Source organism: Olea europaea, chromosome 11 (genome assembly GCF_002742605.1).
Source record: "Olea europaea var. sylvestris chromosome 11, O_europaea_v1, whole genome shotgun sequence".
Classification (NCBI taxonomy): Eukaryota; Viridiplantae; Streptophyta; class Magnoliopsida; order Lamiales; family Oleaceae; genus Olea; species Olea europaea.
This window is the reverse complement of record NC_036247.1, coordinates 13,242,185-13,269,928: the sequence shown is the minus strand read 5'-3', so window position 1 is coordinate 13,269,928 and position 27,744 is coordinate 13,242,185. Positions and strand designations below refer to the sequence as shown.

General features: G+C 34.1%; 3 protein-coding genes, 1 long non-coding RNA gene and 1 pseudogene across 4 annotated transcripts; 3 read left to right on the top strand and 2 right to left on the bottom strand.

Annotated features, from left to right (window-relative positions):
* Window positions 1-1,666: 1,666 nt before the first annotated feature.
* LOC111403462 (40S ribosomal protein S9-2-like) lies at window positions 1,667-3,036 on the bottom strand. Its single transcript, XM_023031972.1, has 2 exons — window positions 2,860-3,036; window positions 1,667-2,075 (listed from the first exon to the last, which is right to left on the bottom strand). Exons 1-2 carry the CDS (start codon window positions 2,885-2,887, stop codon window positions 1,684-1,686), a joined length of 420 nt encoding a protein of 139 aa, XP_022887740.1. The 5' UTR covers window positions 2,888-3,036; the 3' UTR covers window positions 1,667-1,683.
* A 2,574-nt stretch (window positions 3,037-5,610) lies between these two features.
* On the top strand, window positions 5,611-7,407 carry LOC111404486. Its single transcript, XM_023033284.1, has 3 exons — window positions 5,611-6,375; window positions 6,655-6,802; window positions 7,081-7,407. Exons 1-3 carry the CDS (start codon window positions 5,825-5,827, stop codon window positions 7,306-7,308), a joined length of 927 nt encoding a protein of 308 aa, XP_022889052.1. The 5' UTR covers window positions 5,611-5,824; the 3' UTR covers window positions 7,309-7,407.
* Window positions 7,408-7,537: 130 nt separating this feature from the next.
* Window positions 7,538-11,793, bottom strand: LOC111403461 (ran guanine nucleotide release factor-like). The gene is made up of 5 exons (XM_023031971.1): window positions 10,640-11,793; window positions 10,492-10,527; window positions 10,241-10,378; window positions 9,335-9,427; window positions 7,538-8,302 (listed from the first exon to the last, which is right to left on the bottom strand). Exons 1-5 carry the CDS (start codon window positions 10,712-10,714, stop codon window positions 8,165-8,167), a joined length of 480 nt encoding a protein of 159 aa, XP_022887739.1. The 5' UTR covers window positions 10,715-11,793; the 3' UTR covers window positions 7,538-8,164.
* A 6,197-nt stretch (window positions 11,794-17,990) lies between these two features.
* LOC111403460 lies at window positions 17,991-18,997 on the top strand. Its single transcript, XR_002704478.1, has 2 exons — window positions 17,991-18,296; window positions 18,847-18,997. It is a non-coding gene; the product is annotated as an uncharacterized LOC111403460 (long non-coding RNA).
* Window positions 18,998-22,974: 3,977 nt separating this feature from the next.
* LOC111404485 lies at window positions 22,975-26,834 on the top strand (annotated as a pseudogene).
* The last annotated feature ends 910 nt before the right edge of the window (window positions 26,835-27,744 follow it).

Here is a 27,744-nt window from a genome sequence, read left to right as displayed (position 1 = left end):
TTTTTTTTTTCCTTTTTGCATTTTTTTCCCCCTCAATAAGTTACTCAACAAATTTAGATTGAGATGCAACTATGTGGTGACCCAATGGGCTGTACATAAAAGATGAGCAAGCCTATTCCTTTCATGATAATTAGATTTAGCCCGTATTTGGTATAATTATAATATGATTTGAATTCAAAGTCATAGTTAACAATTAATTTTAATTTTTAGTTTTTTTTTAATCCATAATTTTTAACCACAAATTTCATCAAAGTTTACTAAAAAATTTTGATTTTAATTTGCACCAAACAATGGCTTATAGTAATTTAGTGGCATTTAAAGTTTTTATTTAAAAAAAAATAAATTAGATGAAGAAGATAGTTATGGCATAATTGATAGAGTGAAATCAACAGTATAAATGAAGAAAAAGAAATTAATTTTTTGATAAAGAACAATTAATTAATTCTGTTATCAAAATAGTCTGGGTGGTGTCATGAATTGAGCTTCATCTTTTCCTTGAGCAATGTTTATGTGTACAAATTTGGTTTTCTACATATGGGCTACAAATGTTGCCAGAAACCCACTTCGCAAAGCTAAGCGAAACCTACATTTTAAATTTCAAGTTTAAAAATCAGTGTTAATTATTATTATTATTATTATTATTATTATTAAAAATCAGGCATATTTAGTTCTAGTTTGAGCTCCATTATTTAAGAAATTTATCTCTCTTATTTTCAATTACACATTCTTCAACAAAATTATAAACACAAACTTGAAACTTTTCCTTATTTTTTAAATACGCATTCTCCATCAAATCACTATTTCAAAATGTATTTTTTTTTTTTTTGAAAAAAGGGGCTCAATAACAAATTTAACTTAAGAATAATTTACAATGTAGCTTGCGTTAGTAGCAGAATTTCCTAGTCATGACATTTCATAACTTTTCTATATTCTAAGTAAAAAGGTCACAAATGTAAGCACCTCATAAAAAAGTAATGTAATCATGATTTTCAATCAAAAGCACGTTTCAAACTTCCAAGAGTCAAGTTCAAGTTCATATTAGGGAAGAGTGCCAGTGAGTCAGTGACAAACATTAACTCTACATGCATGCAAAAGAGAGAGATGGAATGCTTACAAGACTAAATCATTCCCTCGATTGATATAAATAAAACCGAAAGATAAAAATTATTGCGTCACTTATAAGTTATCTGCCAACCACAAGTCCTCTATCCGCCGAGATTCCAAAAGCTAAGGCAAGATTTGAAGCTCACACTATGAGAAATATAAAATCCTTACATATACAAGATTAAGAAGTTATGCAAGAACCAAGAGAATATGAGGCCAACTCTACCATTGGTGTTAACCAACGATTAAAATGGCATAAACAAGATTTTTCAATTGCTTAATGTCATATCATGTAATTATCTGAATCTTGCTGTTGTGTTGATCTAAGTGCATACAAAATTGAAAGCTTTGATGCTGATACACAAGTGAAAGCAAAAACCAAGGCGTATTACTTATCACACCTATAAGTATATCGACAATTTACTATATGCAATCAAATATCCATTTCTAAATGACATTCATCATCTAATTTGTGTGTCAATAATATTTCCCAATATATATATATATGAAATAACATAATAAAAGTCAAAATGAAGAGTCAATAACATGGGCATTAAAACAGTCATTAAAATTGAGAAATCATCCGCACCTGATATGCCTTTGCCTGATGAGCACTCTAGCATGGTGGATTGACTTAGCCATACCTGCCTTAAACACACAAGTTTGCAGGCGGCGCTCAAGGAAATTCTCTACTGTGAGGGACAGGACGTAATCGAGCTTATTCTGGCTCTCATCCAACAGTCCATACCTGTTCATCCTCCTCAAAAGGGCTTCACCCTCAAAAATACGACGAGGGTCCTTCTCATCAAGAGTCAGAAGATTTCTTGCAGCATTTCTGATGCGGCTTAGTGCATACTGAACCCTCCAGAGTTCCCTCTTGCACCTAAGTCCATACTCTCCAACAAGCTTCAATTCAGCATCTAGTCGTTCCTTTTCATAGGGACGACGGGGCTTCTTAAATGTTTTCCCATCTGTAACCAATCATGTATCTATCAGTTCAGCAAGCAATTCAACCACTAATATAGCTAACCTATCGAGGAGGGAACCTTTTTGTTATTTAAATGAACAATATAATTTAGTATTTGAAGTTCTATATTTCACGAAATATCATATCAAGGCAATAATCTAGTTTCAATCAGTGTAAGGTTGCAAACATCAGATTCAAACTTTGGTGAGCAAATGAGTTAATTATCTCATATAAGTATAGGGACCTAAAATTTCCACATTGTACTATATTGACGGTAGAAAAATTGGCAAGCATATCAACAATATGCTATCACAAACTTCACCTTCCAATTGGGTGAGCGAATAAGTTAATTATTTCCTACGTGTACACAGACTCACGTTTTTCTGAATAGATAATAGACAATTGAACAAAGATTTTCTTTTTTTTGTGCAGCATATGATGTATCCTCATTTTTCCAAAGCCCCTCAGTTGTTAGTTAAACAAAATCAAAACTTTTCTTAATAAATTTATGAAAAAGATACATTTAATTATAATGAAAACTTTAAGATCACTACGCCCATTCTGCTTAAAACTAAAAATCACTTACATAGATTCAAACTTGTAAAACAGAATCAGGAAAAAATTACATCAATAGCATCACCGGATATCGAACAGCTCAAAACAGGAATTGAGCAAAAGACGTCGAAGATCAACAAGGCAACTAACATCAAAATTCACTCTCCCATTTATAAATCACAGACTTATGCGTATATCTCTGTAAGTACAATAATGACTAGAAAAATGCTTACAGTTACGGTAAAAAGAGACGTGCACCATTGTTGTTGACCCCCACTGATTCGATCTCCAATCCGGCTCTCTCTTCCTGCTCCAACTGAAGGCAACAGATTAGGGTTTCACCTTTCCAGTAAAAGGCCTGTAAGAATTGTTTATATAGGAGTTGTTTCAGTACAAAACCCTAATGGGCCTTCATGTTCGGTCTAAAGAGATTAGACTAAAAATTGGGCCCATTTTTCTTAAGACTACCTTATCTCGGCTACCAACCATTAAACGGAGTGTGTGTTTGTATCGTATCATTTGTAAATAATGTATTTTGAAATAATAGATCGATAGAGAATGTATAATTAAATAATAAGAATTTTTTTTGAATTTACATGTAATGTTATTTTATTGAATAATGTATAGTTGAAATGATATCAAATCACTGTTTAAAAATGTATTTTTTTCAAAAAATGCGACTCAAACAAGGCATGAGATTTCAACGCCCAACCTTTAGAAAATGAGTTACAACCCATGAAAATCAAAATTTCTTTAACATGACTATTATGCTCTTACTATAACTAAACCCTAACTATGTTTACACAATATTTTTCATTTGTTGTATCACATTATATATACATATGTACACAATAAACAATAAGTCATTTTACTTTTCTCCCAACAAACTTATAAATGAAAACCGTAATGAGAGAAAGATGTATCAATTAATGAAAATGTTGATGACAAGATTGCGCAAAAAAAAAAAATAATAATAAATTTAAAAAATGTCACTTTATTATTTATCAATTTAAAACACAGTTTACTGTTTCATCTAATCTTCTTCCACCATATCATTTTGTGTAATCCTTTATGTACCATTTTTATGTACAAGTAGTATAATTCTCAAAATTATAATAAAAAAATTGATGGTTTTAAGTGCAAATAAGTAATAAACACGGGTGGAGTAAGATAATTACCCCTAATATTAAAAAGAAGTGTATATTGCAATATTCATCTCTACTTTTAAGAAAAGTAGAAAAAATACCACCAATCTTTTATTTGTTTGATTTGTTTCTACGAACGTTTGAGAAATGAGCAGACTTCGTCCCACGTGCAGTTTCTGTCCAAAAATGTGTTAATATTTTATAAAATGACATTTAAACCCTTTAACTTAAAGCAACAAATAAAAAAATTAGTTGGCAGAAATTAAATTTTAGATTTTAATCAAAGTCAATGTAAAAAATTAATTTTAATCCTATATTCGCTAGAATTCACAACTTTTTTTTTTCTTTATCACATACTCTATTCACTTCTATTAAAATCTAATAAAAATTTTATTTTAATTTAAATATGCCACATTACAATGTGGTTCAACTGCCCCGGGCATATCAGGATTGATGTGGTGAGTTGTTCCAATGGTTATTGAACTTAAGTTTATGTTTTTGATTGATCACTAAATTTAAAATGTTAAATTTTGATCACTGAATTTAAGTTCATATATTCGATTGTTTGCTGAAATTTAAAATGTAAATTTTGATCACTAAATTTTAAAAGTATTGTAAGTTAAGTTTCACATTTTAAGCTTGGGTAATTGGCACAAAGCGTCCCTACCTTTCATTTTTTGGCATTTTTGCCCTCATTTCAACGTTTCTTTGCGCTGGACGTCCTTATGTCCATATTCCGTCAGTTTTTCCGTTAATTAAAGAGTAATTGGCACAAAACGTCCCTACCTTTCAAGTCTATTGTGGAAAACATCTCTACCTTTCATTTTTTGGCATTTTTGCCCTCATTTCAACCTTTCTTTGCGCTGGACGTCCTTCCGTCCATATTCCGTCAGTTTTTCCGTTAATTAAATACAAAAATACATTTTTCTTTTCATAAACAAGGGTAAAATTGTCCTCACCCACTTCACCCATTTTTTCCGCCATCAACTTAGTCCATAAGTAACAGTAGCAGCAACATGAATTTGAAAATATTTTAAATGATTGAGTTAAATAAAGAAAAAATATCGTGAACACATTATATTTCACAATTCCACAGCTACTGTTGCTATCATCTTGTGTCACTGGAAAATTTTAGAAAGACATATTAAATGGGTAATCAATTTATAATGAGCCAAAATGGTGAATAGCTCTTTTTGGCTCAATGGAGAAGATGAATGGCTCATTTTAAATTGACTCATTATAAATTGACTACCCATTTAATATGTCTTTCTAAATTTTTCCAGTGACACAAGATGACAGCAACAGTAGTTGTGGAATTGTGAAATATAATGTGTTCACGATATTTTTTCTTTATTTAACTTAATCATTTAAAGTATTTTCAGATTCATATTGCTGCTACTGTTACTTATGGACTAAGTTGATGGCGGGAAAAATGGGGGAAGTGGGTGAGGACAATTTTACCCTTGTTTATGGAAAGAAAAAGGTATTTTTGTATTTAATTAACGGAAAAACTGACGGAATATGGACGGAAGGACGTCCAACGCAAAGAAAGGTTGAAATGAGGGCAAAAATGCCAAAAAATGAAAGGTAGGGACGTTTTCCACAATAGACTTGAAAGGTAGGGATGTTTTGTGCCAATTACCCTTTAATTAACGGAAAAACTGATGGAATATGGACGGAAGGATGTCCAGCGCAAAGAAATGTTGAAATGAGGGCAAAAATGCCAAAAAATGAAAGATAAAAACGTTTTCCACAATAGACTTGAAAGGTAGGGACGTTTTGTGCCAATTACCCTTTTAAGCTTCGTGACCAATCAAACACTTAAACCTAAATTTGGTGGCCATTGGAACAAGTAAAACCGGACCAAACAGGGCTAAATATGTTCAGGTCATCTTCTTCAGAATCTACCACTGCCTCCACCGCCACTCCCGGCCCCGCTGCCCCCGATTAACTCCAGCAGCCACCTCCGGCAAATTAAAATTTGACTATACAAACAAGCTCTAATAAACTTTGTGCTGAAAATTCACATACACACCAGTATCCATCCCTTAAAATGACTCCAATTTACAGGCTCGCCGCCACTCTCAGTAAATCCAGCTGGCATCCCTCCGCCGCCGCAACAACCGCTTTATTTTCCACCAACCGAACAACCAATAAGAACAAAACTGGCGACAACGAGTGGAACGACGCATGGGAAACGGCGTGGCTTCCTGACGATAATTTCGGCAAATCCTCACCTGTAGCCCCCTGGGAATCCGACGTTACCTTTTCCCTCCCCACTGCCACCGCTGAAAATACTCACCAGGGAGAAGAAATTGACTCCGAGACCAAGGCCTTTGTGGAGGACATGAACGAGAATTGGGACCAGAGGAAGGGCAAAATGACAAAGGAAGATAAAAAGAATATGGACTCCTCTGCATTGTCTCCATCTTCATCGTCGCTTTATAGCTTGGAGAATATTAAACGAGATTACAGGTTGAAGAAGCAGAAGATACACGCGGGGCTATGGATGAAGGAGATTGAGAAAATGGAGGAGGCAAAATTGGGGGACTCCATTTCCGTTGATGGAGATAATATAGAGAAATTGCTCGATAGCTGCTCTGAGTAAGCACTTTATTCCTTCACTTTCAATTCTAATTCATATTATTTCAAGTAGAAATTTTTCGCATGTTGTGCAATGATTAACTGGTCTTGTTTAAATTACTGGGTACGTTGACATGATTATATGTTATATAATGTCATGTGTAGAAATAAATGGCGGGGGGGGGGTGGGGGGGGGGAGATAGTAAAAATCAATTTTTTTGATGCTTTGCCCTTTAGTTATCCATAGTAGTAAAAAATGGCTAACATGTTGGTTTCGTGTTTTTACCTATTGATGACGAGGTTGTTGAAAAAAAGTAGTAAGGGTTTTGCCTATTGGGGTATGTTGAAAGAACTCATCCGGTGGTTATGCATTTTTAAGTCTCATTATTATTTCATGATTGAGATGGTTTGCTTGCCCGTTAATAAGCATGTTCAGGAAGAAATCCATGTCTGAAAATAAAACCCTGGAATTGTTAGGATGAAAATGTAAAAATACTTTATCTATAACATATTGTCAACTATGATATTCCTCCCATTCCGATTTCCTTCATGAAATTTTTGGCATAGTGCGTTGAATATATGGAGATGGGGACATCGGAGTTAGCAGGGCTTGGGTTCTGTTCAATTTCTTGATGAATATTATTTTTTTTCTTAATTTCATTTACAAGATTTACGTTGTTTACGCTTACGTCTCGCCATTTTTTTATTTTTTATTTTAACTGAAACGGCTTAATTTGTGGTATTCAGATAGCTAGTTTTATAAAGACTCACATATTTAGCCGAAGGAGGCCTATTGACGGATGGAAGTACATGATAGAGGAAATTGGACCAAATGCAAGGAGAAGCAAGGGCAGTGTGTCAAGATTGCCTAGTGTATCAGATGAATCAACCCAACCTTTTAGAGAGGAGAAGACACCAGCTAATAGCACTTTCCACCCCCAGAGGCGGAGATAAATATTTTTCTGCTTATATTTTGTACTTGGAAGTCTTGTAATATTTATAAGCATGTACACATTCAGTTTTTCTCTAATATATTTTTGTAGTACAATTAGACACTGTTGTTGACTTGTTTCTCCCTTTTAAGATTCTTATTGCACTACTGTTCTGAATGCAATAGAACAATGAGTGTCATCAGAAAATATCAAGTTTTGCCAACACAAGGCACCAAATTGGACGAAATTACAATATGTACACAAGTAATCCGTGTAAGAAGAGTAATTACCATCTGAAAGTGACAGAGCTGTGAAAATACAAAAAACACGTAATTACAGTGTTCACTGTAAAGTTCAAAAGAAAAGCCTTAAATAAGGACACTGATCCAAGAATTGTAACCTATAACGAGAATTTGCCAATAATCAGCAAAAGTATTTCATCAAATATTGAGATCTAACCGGCTAACACGCCAAAAGAACTTCCAAGGGTCCAATTCCAAGCAACTTCTTTTCCTCTGCCAAGTAAAAGTTTCTAATTCCAAGTGAAAACTGGTCTAAGATGGGAAATAGAAAACGTGCAATTTCGATAATTCGCGGTTTTTGTTTACATGCATCCTTCCAGAACTTATCAAGCAGCAACACCAAAAAGGCTCCAATCATTGACCTTGAAACTAGAAACAGCAAGCTTGAACACCTCAGCCATTGGTATACATCCACATTGCGCAGCAGGTACAATGAAACCAGCCCCAATTGCGCTAGCACTTTCGCTCAAAGGACTACAAGAACAGAAACAAAGCAGATGAAAGAATATATTAGGTACATCTCAACAGGTAGAAAAAAAGTAGTTTTCCGTCATGCTCGGGAAGACTTGCATATCTTCAGCAAAGTAATAAACAAAGTGATAACCGATAAGCATTGGCAGATGAAAGTTTTTGCAACTTAATCAACATAGGCTCATATGCTGTGATCAGAACATCTGTCGCAACTCCCTTAAGGCGCAAATTAGCCAAGTAGACCTGGAAAAACCAACATTTAGATTGCACAAAACAACTTAAATATAGATATGGTCTACATGTCCCAGTTTGAATTGGGAATGCAAACCAAAGAGAATAAGCTTTGCTTACTTAAGTTACAAAAAACAGTTAATTTTGTCTTGGTTTTGCTATGAAAAATCCGATCTTACCAGATTTCTACCTTTACGAAATGTTCTGAAAACCTATTTATTTATCCAGTTTCTATATTCCCCACCAATGCACTTTATTATTTTGTCTGCGACTTCTTTCATGAAATCTCCCTTCTCACTATTTCTCTCCATGTAACCGAGCATGCAAAGAAGCAAGAACTTAAAACCATAGGTCACTCTGTAATTCTTTCTTCATACATACATACAGTTGACAAAAACACATTGCAAATTGACCTATCAGTCCATATTTTCAATCTGTTCCCCAAATGGCCTGACCCCATTTGCTCCCCCAAATATAGAAGTGAAGTGCTATAAAGAAGAGTAAACAAATTTACCTTCACAATATTCTGTGAAATTTTATCACAGTTGATAATGTTTATCATCGTTCCACCTGCTGTAGCAGTCGCAATTGCTTTTTCCAGGAGAGAAGTTATGATCACAAAATAAATATATCCATGAGGAATGCATGCTCTTTAAGCAATTATTTGAGATAATCGTGAAAATTTCAAATAAATTTCATTTTCATCTAGTGAAGAAGGAAAAGAAGTACAGATGATTTTTTGGTTTTAGGCCTTCTTGCCTAAACTTAGAGTATGGATTCAGTTTCTTGTGGAAGTTGATAGAAAGAGTCACGTTGGAGACACCTAACACTACTTTTCCATAGTTCTTAACATCACACATCAAATACAAGAATAGGAACATGTGATGAGTTTTAAAATACTTTCCCAATTACCCTATAGCACACTGCCTACTGTGCCATTGTTTGCAACCAATTACAAAGCTAAAATTAACAAAGCAAAAGTCAAAAAAATTAAAAAAGTCCAACGTATGTTCCCCTATATATATGATACAAAATGTTGCATACCATTTGTCCAGGTCCAGCAGCAGTTGTAACAACAGCAGGTATGTTTCTGTATTGCAACCAATCAGCCTCAAACACCCCAGACTGCTCAAGTACCTTAAAATATGTAACTCTCAGCTCATTATAATAAATTCACTGTTCCATATCTCTCAGCACGACTAAGAAGTTAGTAAGAAAAAGTTAAGACAAAAGCTTAGATGGGGGAACTTATGAAAGCATGTGGAAATTCTAAGTTTTAAATTATAGAAACATTCATTGATGCACAGTGAGAAGGTTAATAAATCTGTATAGATTATTAACAAAAAATTGTAAATTATAGGTGGCTTCACTAGAACTAAAAAAAGAGGTTCAATCCACAGGTATACATCAATCTTAAAGAAAAAACGAACCCTGTAAAATCTCTGCAATAATATTCATCCACAGAAAAAGCGAATTTTTTTCACAAGATTACATTATCCCCTCTATGAAATCATACGGCCTTGTTTTGCATATAAGAAAATCCAGAAAACGTATGGTGATTAATTAAGTTGAAATTTAAGAAATCCCAGGAAGGGAAATGTATTCAAACCATTATTGCTAGTGTAATTCTCGACCACCAAAGTTACTGCCACATCTCAACAATAATCCAACGGACGCAGATCGTAGAAAAGTAATTGATTTAAAAGATATACCTCTCTAGAAAATTGTTACCAAAAAAAGTTCTTATTTTTTGTTCATGCACAAGGCAAAAATTATACATGTAATCAAACTGAGACTAACGGCTCAAATTTAAGATTCACTTAATTATCACAGCAAGTACCTTAAAATATAGTCAGTAGCTACTCCATAATTTGTGATTGACTAATCAAGATTCAAGAATTCCACCGAGCGACATCAAAAGCAAAACAAAATGGAAAATTCAAATTTTACCATCGTTCCATCAGCATCTTGTTCGTTGGCAAGGTCTTGAAGAAACCACGTGGCACTCCCCTCATCCAGCACGTCAGCCTTCAAGTCCAGCAATTCAAATATCAAGCTCTCATCGCGCGTAGGGTCCACAAATACCTCCTAAAGACATTCCATAAACAAGGCAATCAAAAGATAAATCATCATTGAATCACCGAAAACAGGAAAATACCAAAAACCCAAAAAAAATCAATAATCTTCATTAATTAACTAACCTGATGATCAGGAACTTGGCGAATAGTACTCACATCCTTCACAATGAAAATCAGTACAAGCATGAATTCATCAGTAACATATTTTTTCACGCAAAAAAATTATACCAAGAAATCAGAGAAAAAACAAAAGAAATTACCAAATGCCAACCTGGAAGCGAAGGGGGAAAGACCTGGTGATAGCGCCACCAAATAATGCGCGTTGGGTGGTAAAATCTCCCAGCATTTTGATACTATTTTGCTGTTGTAAGGTGTAATTTCAGCAATAACCAAGGTGATACCGGGCTCAGTTTCCACCATATATCGACACAACCTCGATTGAGACAACACCCAACTTCCACCTCCTTCCTTCCCACATACGGTTGCTATATATATACTCACAAAGAGTCGGCCAAGATGAAGAACAATGTATAGCCCAAGAGAAACCACACAAGTTATATGAAGGAAAGAGGCCGAGAATCAAAGTCACAGAAAGAGATGGAGTGTTCTTCATGGTGGAGGTGTAGAGGAGCCGTAGGTTATAAGCCAAATGAGTGACCAAAAATGGTAAGTTAGGTTAGGTTAACTTAGTGGTCCAAACAAGGCTCAACACAAGGTAATGGGCTCCAAATGAATAACATAGCCCTCCAAGTAAATGAGACGAACCATGAGCAACACTATTAAAATAGGTTGCTTCTAACGGTCCATAGAGATGTGGGTTGGATTGTCTTGATGATAGTGTTGACATATAATTCAATCATATGGCCAAGGCCGATTGATAATAAATAAAATCGATGTTACATCATTGCCCTGGAGGTTGTTTGACAACAAATTGCCTAACAACCTCCACCTTAGTGTCAAAAGACCTGCAAAAGAAAATGTCTCCCATTAGTGACACCTCTAATAGAAAACAAATAAAATTGGAAATCATTTACCTGTATCAATATTTAGAAGTTTCTTGCAACTTCTAAACTTTGCTAGTGGCAGTACCTTCGTCCCCTTATCGGAAGGGTTGTAGTGTGTGTGGACCTTTTCAAGTCTTACCACCTCTTGAGCTACTATATCTCTAATAAAGTGGAGTCTAACATCAATGTGTTTAGTGCTCTCGTGAAAAACGGTGTTCTTGCACAAATGTATAGGTGACCGACTATCAGACTACACATCCACATAATCATTCAAGACACATAGTTCATGAAGTAGGCCTCTAAGCGATAGAGCTTCTTTAATAGCTTCATTGGTAGAAATATATTCTCATTCTGTAGTGGTTAGTGCAACAATATGTTGTAATTGTGATTTCCAACTAACACATGAATTAGATAAGGTAAACACGTAAGACGAAGTGAATTTCCTACCATCCCTATCTCCCGCATAATCAGTATCTACAAAACCCTTTAATTTTATACCTTCTTTATTAGCACTAAACTTTAAACCTACGTCACTTGTACCCTTCAAGTACTTTAATAGCCACTTTAGCGCTTCCCAATGTTCAGGGCCCGGATTAGCTATGTATCTACTGAGAGTACTAACAGCAAAACCTAAATCCGATTTAGTGTAAACCATCAAATACATTATGAAATCAATCACATTAGAGTAAGGTACTCTACTCATTTATTTTACTTCAGGCTCATTGCAAAGGGATTGTTCCTTCGATAAAACAAAATGATTAGCAAGAGGCAACGTGATAGGGTTTGCAATCACTCATATTAAATTTCTTCAATACTTTGGATATGTATGGAGACTGATGTAAAAACAAAACGGAATTTGACCTATCTCTTTCTATTTTCATACCTTGGATTCTCTTAGCTTTATCTAGGCCTTTTATGTCAAAATTCACCACTTAGTTTTGTTTTTATGTTATTTATCCACTTAGAGGATGATCTAATCAAGAGCATGTCGTCCACATAGAGCAACAAAAACAGATAATTATCATCAGTCTCACTGTGTTGAAAATACAAACAGTGATCAAATTTACTTCTTTGGAACCCTATAGTGGGTACAAAGGAATCAAACCTCTTGTACCACTGTCTAGGAGATTGTTTTAACCCATACAAGGATCTTCTCAGAAAACACACATAATCAGGTTTTGACTTGTCCTTAAAACCTTTTGGTTGATTCATGAAGATTTGTTCATCAAGCTCACCATGTAAAAAGGCAGTTTTACATCAAGTTGTTCAAGTTCCCAATCAGAGTGTGCAACCAATGTGAGCATGACCCTAATAGTGGTGTACTTAACAACTGGTGAGAAAATCTCATTATAATCAACGCCCTCTTTCTGTGTGTAGCCTTTAGCTACTAACTTAGTTTTAAACCTTAAGGGTTTCAAGCTACTAGTACCTTCCTTAACCTTAAAGACCCATTTGTAATCAACAATCGATTTGTTCTTAGGCCTAGGTACTAACTCCCAAGTATGATTCTTTTTTAGAGAACTCATCTCTTCTTTCATTTCCTTAAGCCATTCATTAGATTGATCACTGCCTATTGCCTCTTCAAAGGTTTTTGGCTCTTTATCAACTAATTCTTCATAACTAGCCTGGGCGAAAACTCATTCAGATTCAAAATCGAACCTTCTAGGTTCTCTCGTTTGTCTCCTCTTTCTATCCCTAACGAAGTTGTAGTTAGCTAAATGATTTTCTTCCTCATAGTGCTCTTCTATCACTACTTCGTTACTATTCTCCACCTCAGGTTCCTGAACTTGAATTTCCACCTCATTAGGAGCAATAGGGGTAGGTGTACTGAGCTTTCCTAACTCCACCTTAAACGGGTCTCTTTCTTCACCTGGTTCAGTTTCCCTTTTAATACACGGCATCTCATTCTTGTTAAACGTGACATCCCTACTTATGATGATCTTAACCCCTTTTTGGCTTCTATCCCATAACATATAACCCTTAATACCCTCGGGGTATCCTAGAAAGATACACTTCCTAACTCTAGGTTCCAGCTTTCCCCCACTTTGATGAGAAAAAGCCGTACAGCCAAAAGTTCTAAGCATCGAGTAATCACTCAGTTTACCCGACCATCTCTCATGCGGAGTGTCATCATTCAATGCAGCAGGAGGCGTCAGGTTAATCAAATAACAAGCAGTCATAACAGCCTCACCCCAAAATGACTTGGGAACCCCAGAATTTAATATCATGCAACGTACTTTATCAAGTATGGTCCTATTAATCATTTTTGCTATCCCATTTTGTTGAGGAGTGTAAGGAACGATTTTATGTCTAGTTATGCCACTTTCTTTACACATACTATCAAATTCCTTATTGCAGAATTCTAGGCCGTTATCTGTTTTAAAAATTTGATTTTCTTGCCAGTTTGATTTTCTACTTGTCTCTTCCAATTGTTATAACTATTAAAGGTCTCAGATTTATCTTTCAATAGATAGACCCACACTTTTCTAGTGTAGTCATCGATAATAGACAGAAAATACTTATTCCCACCCGATGTGGGATTACTAGCAGGACCCCACAGATCAGAGTGCACATATTCAAGCATACCTTTAGCTCTATTAACACTTGTGGAGAAAGAAGTTTTATGATGCTTACCAAGCACACAATGATCACAAAATGACAAATCTGACACACACTCATTACCAAAAGCACCTTTTTCATTAAGTAGCTTAAGTCTCTTGGTGCCTACATAAGCAAGTTTATTATGCCATGTGTGTGTGTGATCAATCTTGGCAGAAGAGATAGAGGAGTTCAAACCTCTAATCACTTTCCCAATAGTAATATATATATCGTTTTTCTTAATTCCCTTAATGGAAACTAAAGCACCCTTGATCATTTTTAGCATACCATTTCCAATTTTACCAGTAAAGTCATTCTTTTCAAGTCTCCCTACTGAAATCAGATTCCTAGACAATTCAGGAATATATCTAACATTCTTTAATGTGTACACAAAACCTGTGTCAAATTTTACGTTTATATCACCAATTCCAGCAATAGTATAGTCAAAGTTATCACACAGCACAACATGCCCAACATTATATTCATGCAATTTATAAAACCAATTCTTCTCAGACGTCACATGAAAAGATGCACTAGAGTCAAGTATCTACTCATGCGTGCGGGAATTAGCAGTTAGATTTAATTCAGCAGTACATGCAACGAGACTTGTAATCATATAGACCTCACCACCATTTATATCGGAAGTAGGTGTTAACACATTGACCTCATTTCTCTCCTTAACCTTTAGCTTACCCTTCTCGTTATGACAATCCTTTATAAAATGTCCCATGTTTCCACAACCATAGCATTTTCTTACTTTAGTCCTAGATTTTGATCTAGACCTACCTTTGCTCTTCTTTTTCCATCCATTACCACTTGACTCGCCACTAGTTTGATATTCATCATGACTATTTTGCCTAAATTGAGTTGTACCCTCCATCATATGTACCTCACCGTTCCTCTTATCGTGTTTTTCAGCCCTAATTTCCATTTCTTTACTTCTAAGAGAGTCTATGACAATTTCAGGTGTCAACATATCTATACGATACTTAATAGCGTTCTTAACTTCCTTATATGAAACAGAAATTGCATTGAACAAAATTATAGCCTTATAAGTTTCAGAATCACAATTATCTATATCTTGCACCAATTTGTTAAACACGTCTAAACTGTCATCGAGACCTTTGAAGGATCCATTTTAAAACTGAAAAAACGTTCGAGCAAGTAAAGTTTATTCAGTGTAGACTTAAACAAATATAAGTCTTCCAATTTTTTCCAAAATTCTTTAGTGGTTTTCAGTTTAGTCACCTTTCTTAAAACGGTGTCAGACAAGTGTAAAATGATTGAGGTATAGGCAAACTCATCGGCTTCTTCTCTTTATTCTTGTGAAAAATCAATTAAAAAATTGCCTTCAATGACCTTTGAAACTTTTTGTTGGACTAAAATGCCCTTCAGTTTTTGTTGCCAAATAGCAAAATCACCCTTTCTATTAAAAATCCCCAAATCAAAGTCGTGAGTTGTCATCTTTACACAATAGTTAAAGAGTGCACAAAAAACACAATCAAACCACACAAAGTAGTCTTAGGGTTTTAGATAATATACGCCGTTTAAAATTTTCAGGGTTTCGTAAGACTTGGGGTCTTAGATTAAGGGAATGTTCAAAAACGGGTAAGGTCACGATAATTCTAATGGAATGGATAAGCAGCGGAAATAACAATGCAACAGACTAAACTACGTCTAACAGATAATTAGTTTCACAACAGTTATGTCATTGAGACTCAAATACTGGTTTCACTAAAAGAGAAATACTCAATCAAATAATCAAGAGCACGTAACCCTAATTATAGCACTAACCCCAATTATAGTACAAGCAATGACTGCTAAGCAATGGCAACCCCCAAACCTAATGATCACCCCACACGATGATCTGCTAGTGCAAAAATATAAAGGTTTCAGCCAATTTACTAGAGCAGACCATCTGAGTCCGTAACGTGGAGAGATGCGAATTTGCTGCTTTAGGACCACCACTATTCGCTCTAAAGGTTCAGCAAATATAACAGTTCGTTCAGCAACAAATGCAGATTGTAATCAAGGGCAAAATCGTCCAAAAATTTTTGCACAGCCTGAAACAATAAACCAAACACATTAGTACGTTCAGGAAATTAAAATAATTGAAATGGCACGAAAAAACCACGCAGGAGGTCCTCCACGCGCCGCCGTTGCCACACTCCTCACCACCGGAGTCGCCTCCACCTGCTGGTTATGGGTCCGGTCTCCGTTCGTCCAATGGAGATCGCGTTTGGTCGAAATAAGCAGTTGCAGGTTCGGCCCCTTCTGAAAATCGCGAACTCGCCGCTGGTTATGGTCGATTTCTTGCCTGAGAAGATGACCCACACTCTGATACCAATTGTAAAGTGTAATTCCAGCAATAATCAAGGTGATACCGGGCTCAGTTTCCACCATATATCGACACAACCTCAATTGAGACAACACCTAACTTCCACCTCCTTCCTTTCCACATACGGTTGCTATATATATACTCACAAAAGTCGGCCAAGATGAAGAACAATGTATAGCCCAAGAGAAACCACACAGATTATATGAAGGAAAGAGGCCGAGAATCAAAGTCACAGAAAGAGATGGAGTGTTCTTCATGGTGGAGGCGTAGAGGAGCCGTAGGTTATAAGCCAAATGAGTGACCAAAAATGGTAAGTTAGGTTATGTTAACTTAGTGGTCCAAACAAGGCTCAACACAGGGTAATGGGCTCCAAATGAATACGATAGCCCTCCAAGTAAATGAGACGAACCATGAGTAACACTATTAAAATGGTTGCTTTTAACGGTCCATAGAGATGTGGGTTGGGTTGTCTCGATAATAATGTCGACATATAATTCAATCAAATGGCCAAAACCGATTGATAATAAATAAAACTGAGGTTACATCAGTCGTTTGACAACAAATTGCCTAACAACTAAAACTTCGAAAAATTACATCAAATTCTTCGATGAAAGATAAAAAACTAGAGAGAAAGTGGTGGAAGAGCCTGGGGACATGGAATTTATTGGTTACACAGGGTGAGAGTAGCTTAACATTGATGTTGTATGATTGTATCATAGCTTGATGATGACACAGAATCGAGTCGGGTTGTGTCAAGACCTGACTCTGTCGGATTGAAACCAGACCATAGACAACATATAAAAATAGCACTAAAATGAAATTTTAGACTTTTAAATTAAAGGGAAAATTAAGCAAAATCATGGATTTTAACTACTCAATTTAGGATTGGTAAAGATTTGGATTGGGGTCCGTTAGACCAAAACCATCACCAAACCACCAATTTTTTTGCTATACCATAATCGCATCATAACTACGTAAGTTGGTTCAATTCGACTCGGTTCTACGAAAATAAATTATTTTTTATAGGTCCATCCGTCAAATTGGAAAAAAAAAATATAATTTATGAAAAAAAGCTAATAAAAACAACTATACAATACTAAGTCAATTTAGTAAACAATATCTCAAATAAAAATACAAACAATATCCCAATTCCCAAATGCAAAATTCGAATTTAACAAACAAACTCCATATATGTTTATTATTTATGTAGTAGGGTATAGAGTCATTGAGTTAAGTTAGTTGGAATTAGCAGGTCGATAACAGGCCATAATTTTGGGTTGTACAAGATCATAGAAAGGATAATGGAAAGTTCAATTGCCTAATTAATTTTTTAATGGATAATCGATTCGGGGCTAGGCGACGACTTAAATACCATACCTGTCCCGCCCTGAACTAGGATATTAAAATCAAATACCATATCCATCCCATTTTGCCATCGATTCTATTTTTTTTTTTGTCTCATTTCATTCAATTAATCGCGATTTTTTATTTTAGTAGTTCGAATTGCCATTCCCAACTTAATTCGACATTGAGATATTAAACTTTAATTTCATAATTCAGGTGACAAAATATCATTTTAATATTGTTGGTATAATATAATATTACTAATTTTATATTAATACAAAAAATAAATTTGTTAATATCGAAACCTTATTTATCCATGTCTTCACTATTTCAAAGTCAGGATAGAGAGGAAAATCAATCAAATCTTTTCAAAACTAAACCTCCATTGAAATCGCTCCTCTTATCTGGCATCTTCATCAATCTTGAAAACTTCAATTCAACCACAATTTCTACTATTCAAACATTAGCAAACCCGGCATTGAAGAAAATGATGTTGATTATAAATTGTGGGGAGTGATTCTCATTCCAATGAGAAAGAAGAAGTTTGAAAGATTAAAAAGAAAGGTAAATGAAGAAAAATGCTCAAGAACCTCTATGAAAAAAGAAAAATGTCCTATTCTAATGGAAAATCCTCATCGAAGAAGGTAAATCCTGCAGTATTAGTTCTTTTTTTTTTTTTTTTTAATGCATTATAACGTCAAATGCAATGTATGAGTATCTTGGGTATGATGTGAATGGGTGATTCTAACCTAAGTTTGGTAGATTACGACCTATCTTCTATAGATTGTGACCTAATTTCTGTGAATTGTGAACTACATTTTTGTTGATTGGCCAAGTGTTAGTGTTTGCGACCTATTTTTGATAATCGTGTTTGGGATTATGATGGATTGTGCCATTATGTGAACAATTACATTTACATAATCATTCATAGTTGTGAACGTGACCTCGATTTTGAGTTTTTGATCTAATGTTTGAGTAGGGTATTCTGTCTTTCGGTTTGTGTTTGGATTTGTTATTGATATATCTTGAGTTTGGAATCCTTCACAAACTTCAAAATGTGAAGGATAATCCTTCAAAATATGAAGTCTGTGATGAACTATCCTTCACATTTTGAAGTCTGTTACATTATATGTAATTGGTTTGAAGTATTTTGTTTATTTTGATAGCATGCCTAATGTACTTACATATATGCAGGAATGGAAATACATTATTCTCGAAGACAGTCGATTATCAGAAAATTTACTACAAGCTCTAACAAAAAGGAGATATTAAATGACACATTGATTTTGTATGACTAGATTATTTTTCAATGAAGTTTCATGTAGAATTACTATAAGTATTTTGTTTATTTTGATAGCTTGCCTAATGTACTTATAGTTAACAAATAACAGTGGCCACAATGAACACAAATGATCACAAACATATGACGTCTCAGATTTACATCACAATCACCATTAACACTAACATATTTATGTATATTCAAAGTTAATACAGAGAAGATCACAACTAAGCAAGAAATTATTGCATATAGTCACAGTTAAAAAACTTTAACTGTCACAAACAATCACAATTAAAATAGACACAATCACATAGAGAGTAACAGAACATAGACATGGTAAAAATAATAATATCTTACTGATAAGTGGTCACAAACAATAACAGATAACACTTATCTGGTCATAAACATTCAATCTTGTAATAGACCTGATTATATATGGTTACAGTTGAGATATTCATGGTCACGGATAGTCACAAGCAATACAATTCAAGTCATAAACAAATATATCCTTATACAACCTTGGTCGCATAGAATAACATGACACAGGATTGGTCACAAAAATACATTGGCAACCTAACCATGGTCACACATACAGCACAGATAACTCATTCAATAAAAATATGCACAACTCATGAATTCATACTTCACTAAATGAATTCAAAATTTCATATAAATATTAAAATCTTAGTTCGATAATTTGTTAATCCAAATAACCTAATAATATCCAATTTGAAAATAAAATGAAAGAACTTGTAACTATAAAAAAATATCCTCATGTAACGAGAAAATATGTTAAACTATTTGAATTGCTTTGGCTATTTCTTTGTTTTCAATTTTCCATCTTTCTGGTTAATTGGCACTATGTTGTTGTATGTCCTACGATTGTACCTGGATTCATCATCTTCCACATTTCATAATTTGCAATCTCGCACACGTTGACTTCTTCTTCTTAGTAGGGCATTAAAAACTTTTCTTTGGAATAGGAATGTGTGACCTCTATACAAACAAACGTGCAAAACTTCCACCATTGCTTACAAACAAATAACAATGGGTCACATTCAATTCATTTCAGGTCAAACAAATAGTCACATCTAATGGAGACATGCTTACATATTTTCAATACAGATATTATCACAAAGAGCCAAATTTAAGGCAAAAAAATGGTCACGAACTTTTTTGCAAGATAATTATGTTTACTAGAGCAATTATAGGTAACAATCTGTCAATACAATATATCATATCCACATGCAATTATAAGTTGCATTCATGTAGAGTTTTAGGTAGAACAGGTCACAGTCACAATCAAATAAATAATTAAGTCACAATTTGTCAACATAATAGGCCATATTCAAACACAATTATAGGTCACATTCAAGTAAAATCTTAAGTAGAACAGGTTACAGTCACACAAACTTATAGTTTACACTTAGTTAAAGTCTTATGTAAATGAGGTCGGAGTCATACAAACTTAAATGTCAAAATCAATTAAAGGATTAGGTCACAGTGTGGCAAGACAGAAAGTCACATTACATGTGTTTGAACATTAATATAATACGACTTTGTGACTCAAAAGATTTGCCATACAACAATAATTACAATATCAAAAGAGTCTCCTTATTACTTTCAATCAAATGAATATAATATGATATCAATCTGGGGAGCGTTTCTCCTACACATGAATTTGACAAGTATTTTTGACAAATAATCATAACCTTTAGATTAAGCAAATTCAACGGTTAGTATTTCATGGATCTTAAATGATTATAACTAACTCTCTCATGATTTTAGTGAAATACAACCATGGATCTTAAATGGTTATAACTAACTCTCCCATGATTTTAGTGAAATACATATTGATCGTTGAATTTGTTTAATCTAAATATCACGATTATTTGTTAAAAGCACTTGTCAAATCCATGCGTAGAAAGAACGCTTCCCATCTAATAAATCCTATATTACGCAAGATATAAAGCAAAATGTTTGTAAAACACAAATCCATGTAAATCCACAATTCTCGAAATCAATTTAAAGGAAAATTGTTTCTATTATTTTTACAATCACACAAACTTATAGTTTACACTTAGTTAAAGTCTTATGTAAATGAGGTCGGAGTCATACAAACTTAAATGTCAAAATCAATTAAAGGATTAGGTCACAGTGTGGCAAGACAGAAAGTCACATTACATGTGTTTGAACATTAATATAATACGACTTTGTGACTCAAAAGATTTGCCATACAACAATAATTACAATATCAAAAGAGTCTCCTTATTACTTTCAATCAAATGAATATAATATGATATCAATCTGGGGAGCGTTTCTCCTACACATGAATTTGACAAGTATTTTTGACAAATAATCATAACCTTTAGATTAAGCAAATTCAACGGTTAGTATTTCATGGATCTTAAATGATTATAACTAACTCTCTCATGATTTTAGTGAAATACAACCATGGATCTTAAATGGTTATAACTAACTCTCCCATAATTTTAGTGAAATACATATTGATCGTTGAATTTGTTTAATCTAAAGGTCACGATTATTTGTTAAAAGCACTTGTCAAATCCATGCGTAGAAAGAACGCTTCCCATCTAATAAATCCTATTTTACGCAAGATATAAAGCAAAATGTTTGTAAAACACAAATCCATGTAAATCCACAATTCTCGAAATCAATTTAAAGGAAAATTGTTTCTATTATTAGCATATGAGAAGTAAAATCTGAAAATCAAGACATAATCATACTGAACTTGATGAAGTTCTCAAAATCAAATCCAATATTTTGTAAGTACGATGAATTTGATGATTCTGTAAATCAATATAGGCTGGTGAAGAAATTGTTGTGAAGAATAGAGAGTTCGATCTGAATGAATGATAAAGAAATTTTGATTTCAAAATGGACAATAATTTATAAATGATTTTCGTAAAGACTCTGTTCCCCCTTCTATGTTAATAAAAGTGTTCTCTAAAACAGAACCTTTCCTTAGATTTAGAAAGTCTAAAAATAGGATGTGGTTTGAATTTTGGGAGGAACTTTATAGTGACATTGCATCCAGAATGTCGTCCATCCTACAGGAGATGCATGAATGCACAAAAGCTGCCCACGATGGTTCATTTTTCAAGGAACTTAATATAAGATGGACTGATCGTAGTGATGCCTAAAGGTTATTGAATATTTTTAGGAATTTTATTCCGAGCAATTACATGTCAAGGAGAAGATCAATGGGGAAGAAAGGATATCAAAGCACACAGGAAGAAGAACGAGAGGAAGCAGCCAACGAAAATAATAGAATTTGAATGGACATGCGATGCCGTTTCATCTGCAACCAAATGGCACCGTTTTGGATTATTTAAGTAGTTAAGTTTTATTTTAAGAAAACGGTTTTACACTTTTGTGAGGAACATGTTTCTTCACTGTAGAGAAGAAATGGATAAATGTTGTGTAAATGGAGTGGAGAATCAGTTTTTGCAATCTGAAATTCAGTAAAATTGTTGGAGCATTTCAACAGCTTTCTCTTCCCTTTCTTATTGATTTTCTCATTTATTCCTTCCCCATTCTATTTTCTATTTTAGTTAGTTTATAACTCGGCTAACCCAGCTGGATTTCATTTATCTATGCGTTAAGGCTGTAATGAGGTTGCAGGTGGAGTCCGACCATGACATTACAAAACCTCCATTCACGGGTTAGGGAAAAATCTTTGGAGGGACAATGTAATTCACTCTAGCGACATCCAGACTAGGCTTCTAAAAACTCTTCCCGATTTGATATTTAGGGAACGCATATGATGAGAAATACAATTAAAACACTGACAGAATTAGGATATTCAGTCTTCCAAGAAAACTTTGAGAAGCCTTTCATTGAAGTTTCATTAGATTTTCATAGAGCACACAGGAAGAAGAACGAGAGGAAGCAGCCAACGAAAATAATAGAATTTGAATGGACATGCGATGCCGTTTCATCTGCAACGAAATGGCACCGTTTTGGAATTATTTAAGTAAAGTTTTATTTTAAGAAAACGGTTTTACACTTTTGTGAGGAACATGTTTCTTCACTGTAGAGAAGAAATGGATAAATGTTGTGTAAATGGAGTGGAGAATCAGTTTTTGCAATCTGAAATTCAGTAAAATTGTTGGAGCATTTCAACAGCTTTCTCTTCCCTTTCTTATTGATTTTCTCATTTATTCCTTCCCCATTCTATTTTCTATTTTAGTTAGTTTATAACTCGGCTAACCCAGCTGGATTTCATTTATCTATGCGTTAAGGCTGTAATGAGGTTGCAGGTGGAGTCCGACCATGACATTACAAAACCTCCATTCACGGGTTAGGGAAAAATCTTTGGAGGGACAATGTAATTCACTCTAGCGACATCCAGACTAGGCTTCTAAACACTCTTCCCGATTTGATATTTAGGGAACGCATATGATGAGAAATACAATTAAAACACTGACAGAATTAGGATATTCAGTCTTCCAAGAAAACTTTGAGAAGCCTTTCATTGAAGTTTCATTAGATTTTCATAAGGTGAAGTCTTAGGAACTTATTGAGAGCATTGATTTTGAGGACTATCTGAAGAGAGCGAAAGATGCCAGCGTGAAGAAATAGAGAGAGTATCACTGCTTGGATGGAAAGACTAAAAATGTGTATTCAATTAAAACTTTTAATGACTTTTTGAAATTTAAAAAGTTTAGGAGTATCCAATGTAGACTTTATGAGACACTCTAAAAGTATTGATGCATTCAATTTAGACTTTTATAGACTTTTATAAAATATCTAAAAGTTACGGTGTATTCAATTAAAATATTTTAAAAATCTTTATAAATTTTGGTTATTCATATTTTAATGACTTTTAGAAACTTTTATAAAAGTCTTTGGGATACTAACTTTTTAACATAAAGTACTCATGGGCCTGTTTGGGAGCGATTTTTCACCAAAAAAATTGATTTTTTGACCGTTATTTCACTATTCTAGCCGTTATATTTGACTTCTTCTCTCACAGGTGGACCCCACTTTTCTCTTAATGGTCAAAAAATCAATTATCAAAATCACTCCCAAACAGGCTCTAGATTTTCACAAAAAATAATAATAATATGTATTTTCTTCAATATTTTCTCTTTCATTTTTCTTTAAACGAATATTGGAGTTATGAGTAAATTTTTTTATTGATTATAGTTGTTTTTATTTATCTTTTTGTCTCTCATATTCTTTATCTCTATTTTCTATGAAAAATTAAATTGAATTCTTATAACATTTTTTTTTCTTTTCTCATTCATTTTTTATGAAAATTATCTATTTTTTTTTATATTAAATTATACAATTTCATATGGCAAACTTACAATTAAATTATATATATATACAATTAAAGTCTTAAATTCTTATTCTTTTTAAAATAACTTTTTACTATATGAGGAGGGGAAGACAAATTGTGAAAATCACCACCTCGTATATAAGAATTTCACATTTTTATTCTAGATCCACATGATTTTTACTTCATATGAAAGTTTTTAAGAGTCTTTTAAATTCTACAGAAGTTTATAAAAATTTTAAAATGAAAGTCTATGAAAGATTTTTACTAATTCCATACAAATCTACAAAAAATTCACGAAATTCACAAAAGTCACCACTTAAAAAAAGTACATGACACCTTCAAAAGTCCCAATTAAGTACACCCCTAAAGCCAAGATTACTAATGTTGTAGAGAGAGCTGACTGCCAATTAATCACATGTTTAGAAATTACTTCACATGGAGAACTCAAGCTTGGTAAAGATGCTTCTTGATGATAAATTTGAAGACTTGGGAAGAATGTATAGCTTATTCTACCGGATTCCTAATTGTCACTAACTATTCGAGATGCAATGATGACTCACATTAGAAATACTGGCGAACAACTTGTTATTCATCCTGAAAAGTTGAAGAATCCCATTGAATTCATTGACTCCCTTCTTCAGAAATGGGATAAGTATGATAAGATCATAAGCTTTGCATTCAACAATGACAAGACCTTTCAGAATGCGTTGAACTCTTCTTTTAAAAATTTCATCAATTTGAATCGTCATTCCCCAGAGTGCATATCATTATTCATTTATGACAATCTATACAATGGACCGAGACAAGTCAAACAAGGTGATATTGTCTTAACAAAGTGATGATGTTTTTCCGTTACCTTCGGGAGAAAGACTTAGGGCCTGTTCGGTAGAAATTTTAAGAATTGATTTTTTAACCGTTAGGAGAAAAGTGGGAGCCATCTGTGAGAGAAGAAGTCAAAAATTACGGCTGAAATAGTGAAATAACGATAAAAAAATCAAATTTTTAAGGTGAAAAATCACTCCCAAACGGGGCTTTATATGAGAATTACTACAAATGGAGATGAGCAAAAAAAATCGAAAAACCGACGAAATCGATGAAACCAAATCGACTCGTGTTGATTTGGGTTATTTTGAACCGATCAAACCAAACTGAAGAAACCGATCAAACCAAACCGACTCGTCTCGGTTTAAGCAACAAACCCATTAATTAACCAACCCAACCCGTAAATACATTTTCTTATATTTTTGTATTTTAAAATTCATCTTTTTAAATGTAAAAAATATAATAATAAAAACACAAATATAATTTTGTCTCAAATAATTTGTTTTCCGTCTATATTTTTTCTATTAAAATTCTAAATATCAAAAGAAAAGGAAGCAAGAAAAAGAAGTGTTTGATGTAAACTTCAAATTTAGATTGCAGCCTTGCTTTCATTTTGGTGTAATTATTTCTTGATAACCATCGAATTTATATATATGATGATTTTGGAAAAAATTGATTCTTTACCATTTACGTTATATATAATGTTGATATGCATTACGCAAGAAAAAAAATTATACGTATAAATTTTTTTAACCAAATGTAGATAGACAATTTTTTTTACTCGCACAAATTTCAAACCGATTAACCAAACCAAACCGACCTAAATAGATTTAGTTTGGCTTGGTTCAGTTTCAACGACTGGATTGGATGGGTTTGGGTTGGAATTTATCCAAACTGATCAAGATAGTTTCGATTTCGGGTTGCACTCAAAACCAACCCTATCTAAACCATGCCCAAGCCTAACTACAAACAACATTTGGTAGAGCGACTCGTCATGAAAAGTAATATTTGACGTAACTAAGATTGTTGAAAAAAAAAAAGTTTGAACTCCAACTTTGAGGGCCCCCACCGCCCCACCCCTGGAATATCGTGAGCGAGATAAATCGCAGGATGTGCCCTAGTAGGCCAGAGAACAAGAGTTTGCCCGTACACTGGTGCCCACAAAGAGTCTAATTCCATGTCTCAGAAATCGAACTCTCACACTGTGGCGGCCAACAAGGTTGAGACTATCTCACTCCTATCCTTTACACCACTGGGTTATGCCCCAGGGAGCGATGCAACTAAGATTGTTAAACTGAAGACTGAATGTGGTGGTCAATTTATTCGAAAATAGAGGTCATGTTTATAGATATGAAAACTTCTGAGGACGTAATGAGAGGTATTATACAGCCTATGGTGCCAAGTTAGGAAATGTTGGTCATGCAGGTTTTAATAGCTTGTTCTTGGCCAACACAACCTATAATCACTTGCACACTACCAGCTAAATTGACAGCTCTTTATGTATGTTCTGATCATATTATATTAGGAAACATAGAAGTCGGAGATTGTCTTGGCAGATGAATATAGGCACAGTTGATCTGAAAGCTGCATTTGGAAATGGACAAAAGTATGAGCTGAATGTTTCAATGCATCAAATGTGCATCTGATACTGTTTAAACATGCTGATGTCTTGGCTATAAGGAGTCTAAACAGGCCACTAAAATTCCTCTTGGTGATTTGAAAAGGTGTCTACAATCCTTAGCTCACATTATTCTCTTGTTGACTGGGGTTTAGCCTTGCTATTTTCACCTTACTCCGGGAAGTAGTATCTTTAGTTTGTTCTTTCGGATCATCAATTTTATTCTTTCTATATGGTATTTCAAATTCATTAAAAATCACATTTTTACCATGAATGATTTTGATGCCTTGTACACCTAACACCCACAATATGTACCCTTTCAGACCTTTTGGGTAATCCTTAGCTCACATTATTCTCTTGTTGACTGGGGTTTAGCCTTGCTATTTTCACCTTACTCCGGGAAGTAGTATCTTTAGTTTTTTCTTTCGGATCATCAATTTTATTCTTTATATATGGTATTTCAAATTCATTAAAAATCACATTTTTACCATGAATGATTTTGATGCCTTGTACACCTAACACCCACAATATGTACCCTTTCAGACCTTTTGGGTACCCCAAGGATAACACATTTAGTAGTTCTAGGCTCCAACTTTCCCTTAACTTGATGTGCATATGCTGCACATCCAAACACTCTAATGTGAGAAAGGTTTGGAGGCTTTCCAGTCCATAGTTCCTGCGGAGCTTTAAATCTAATAGAACTAGATAGGGACTGATTTATGAGATAAGCAGTTGTAGTCATAGCTTTGGCTAAAAAACCTTTAGCTAATCTAGAACTGATTAGCATACATCTAACTTTGTTCATTAGAGTTCTATTTATTCTTTCAGCAACCCCATTTTGTTGAGATGTGTGCTTGACAGTTCTGTGTCTTACAATTTTCTTTTGTTTACAGAAGTTATCAGACTCAGCATTATAGAATTCTAATCCATTATCAGTTCTTAGAGCTTTTAACTTCTTATCAAGTTGATTTTCCACCATCTTTAACCAAGTTCAAAATTTTTGAAATGTCTTAGATTTAGATTTCAATGGATAAGTCCAAACCTTCCTAGAGTAATCATCAACTA

Bases quoted from the DNA above. Each gene is read 5' to 3' on its own strand.
- LOC111403462 (XM_023031972.1), bottom strand. From the start codon at position 2,887: ATGGTGCACGTCTCTTTTTACCGTAACT. The intron at 2,076-2,859 runs GTAAGCATTTTT...GATTGGTTACAG, and splicing joins CGTCTCTTTTTACCGTAACT to ATGGGAAAACATTTAAGAAG.
- LOC111404486 (XM_023033284.1), top strand. From the start codon at position 5,825: ATGACTCCAATTTACAGGCTCGCCGCCACTCTCAGTAAATCCAGCTGG. The intron at 6,376-6,654 runs GTAAGCACTTTA...ATTGATGACGAG, and splicing joins TTGCTCGATAGCTGCTCTGA to GTTGTTGAAAAAAAGTAGTA. The intron at 6,803-7,080 runs GTCTGAAAATAA...TTTAACTGAAAC, and splicing joins ATGTTCAGGAAGAAATCCAT to GGCTTAATTTGTGGTATTCA.
- LOC111403461 (XM_023031971.1), bottom strand. From the start codon at position 10,714: ATGCTGGGAGATTTTACCACCCAACGCGCATTATTTGGTGGCGCTATC. The intron at 10,379-10,491 runs GTTAGTTAATTA...GAATGTCTTTAG, and splicing joins GCCAAGTTCCTGATCATCAG to GAGGTATTTGTGGACCCTAC. The intron at 9,428-10,240 runs GTAAAATTTGAA...ACATATTTTAAG, and splicing joins AAGATGCTGATGGAACGATG to GTACTTGAGCAGTCTGGGGT.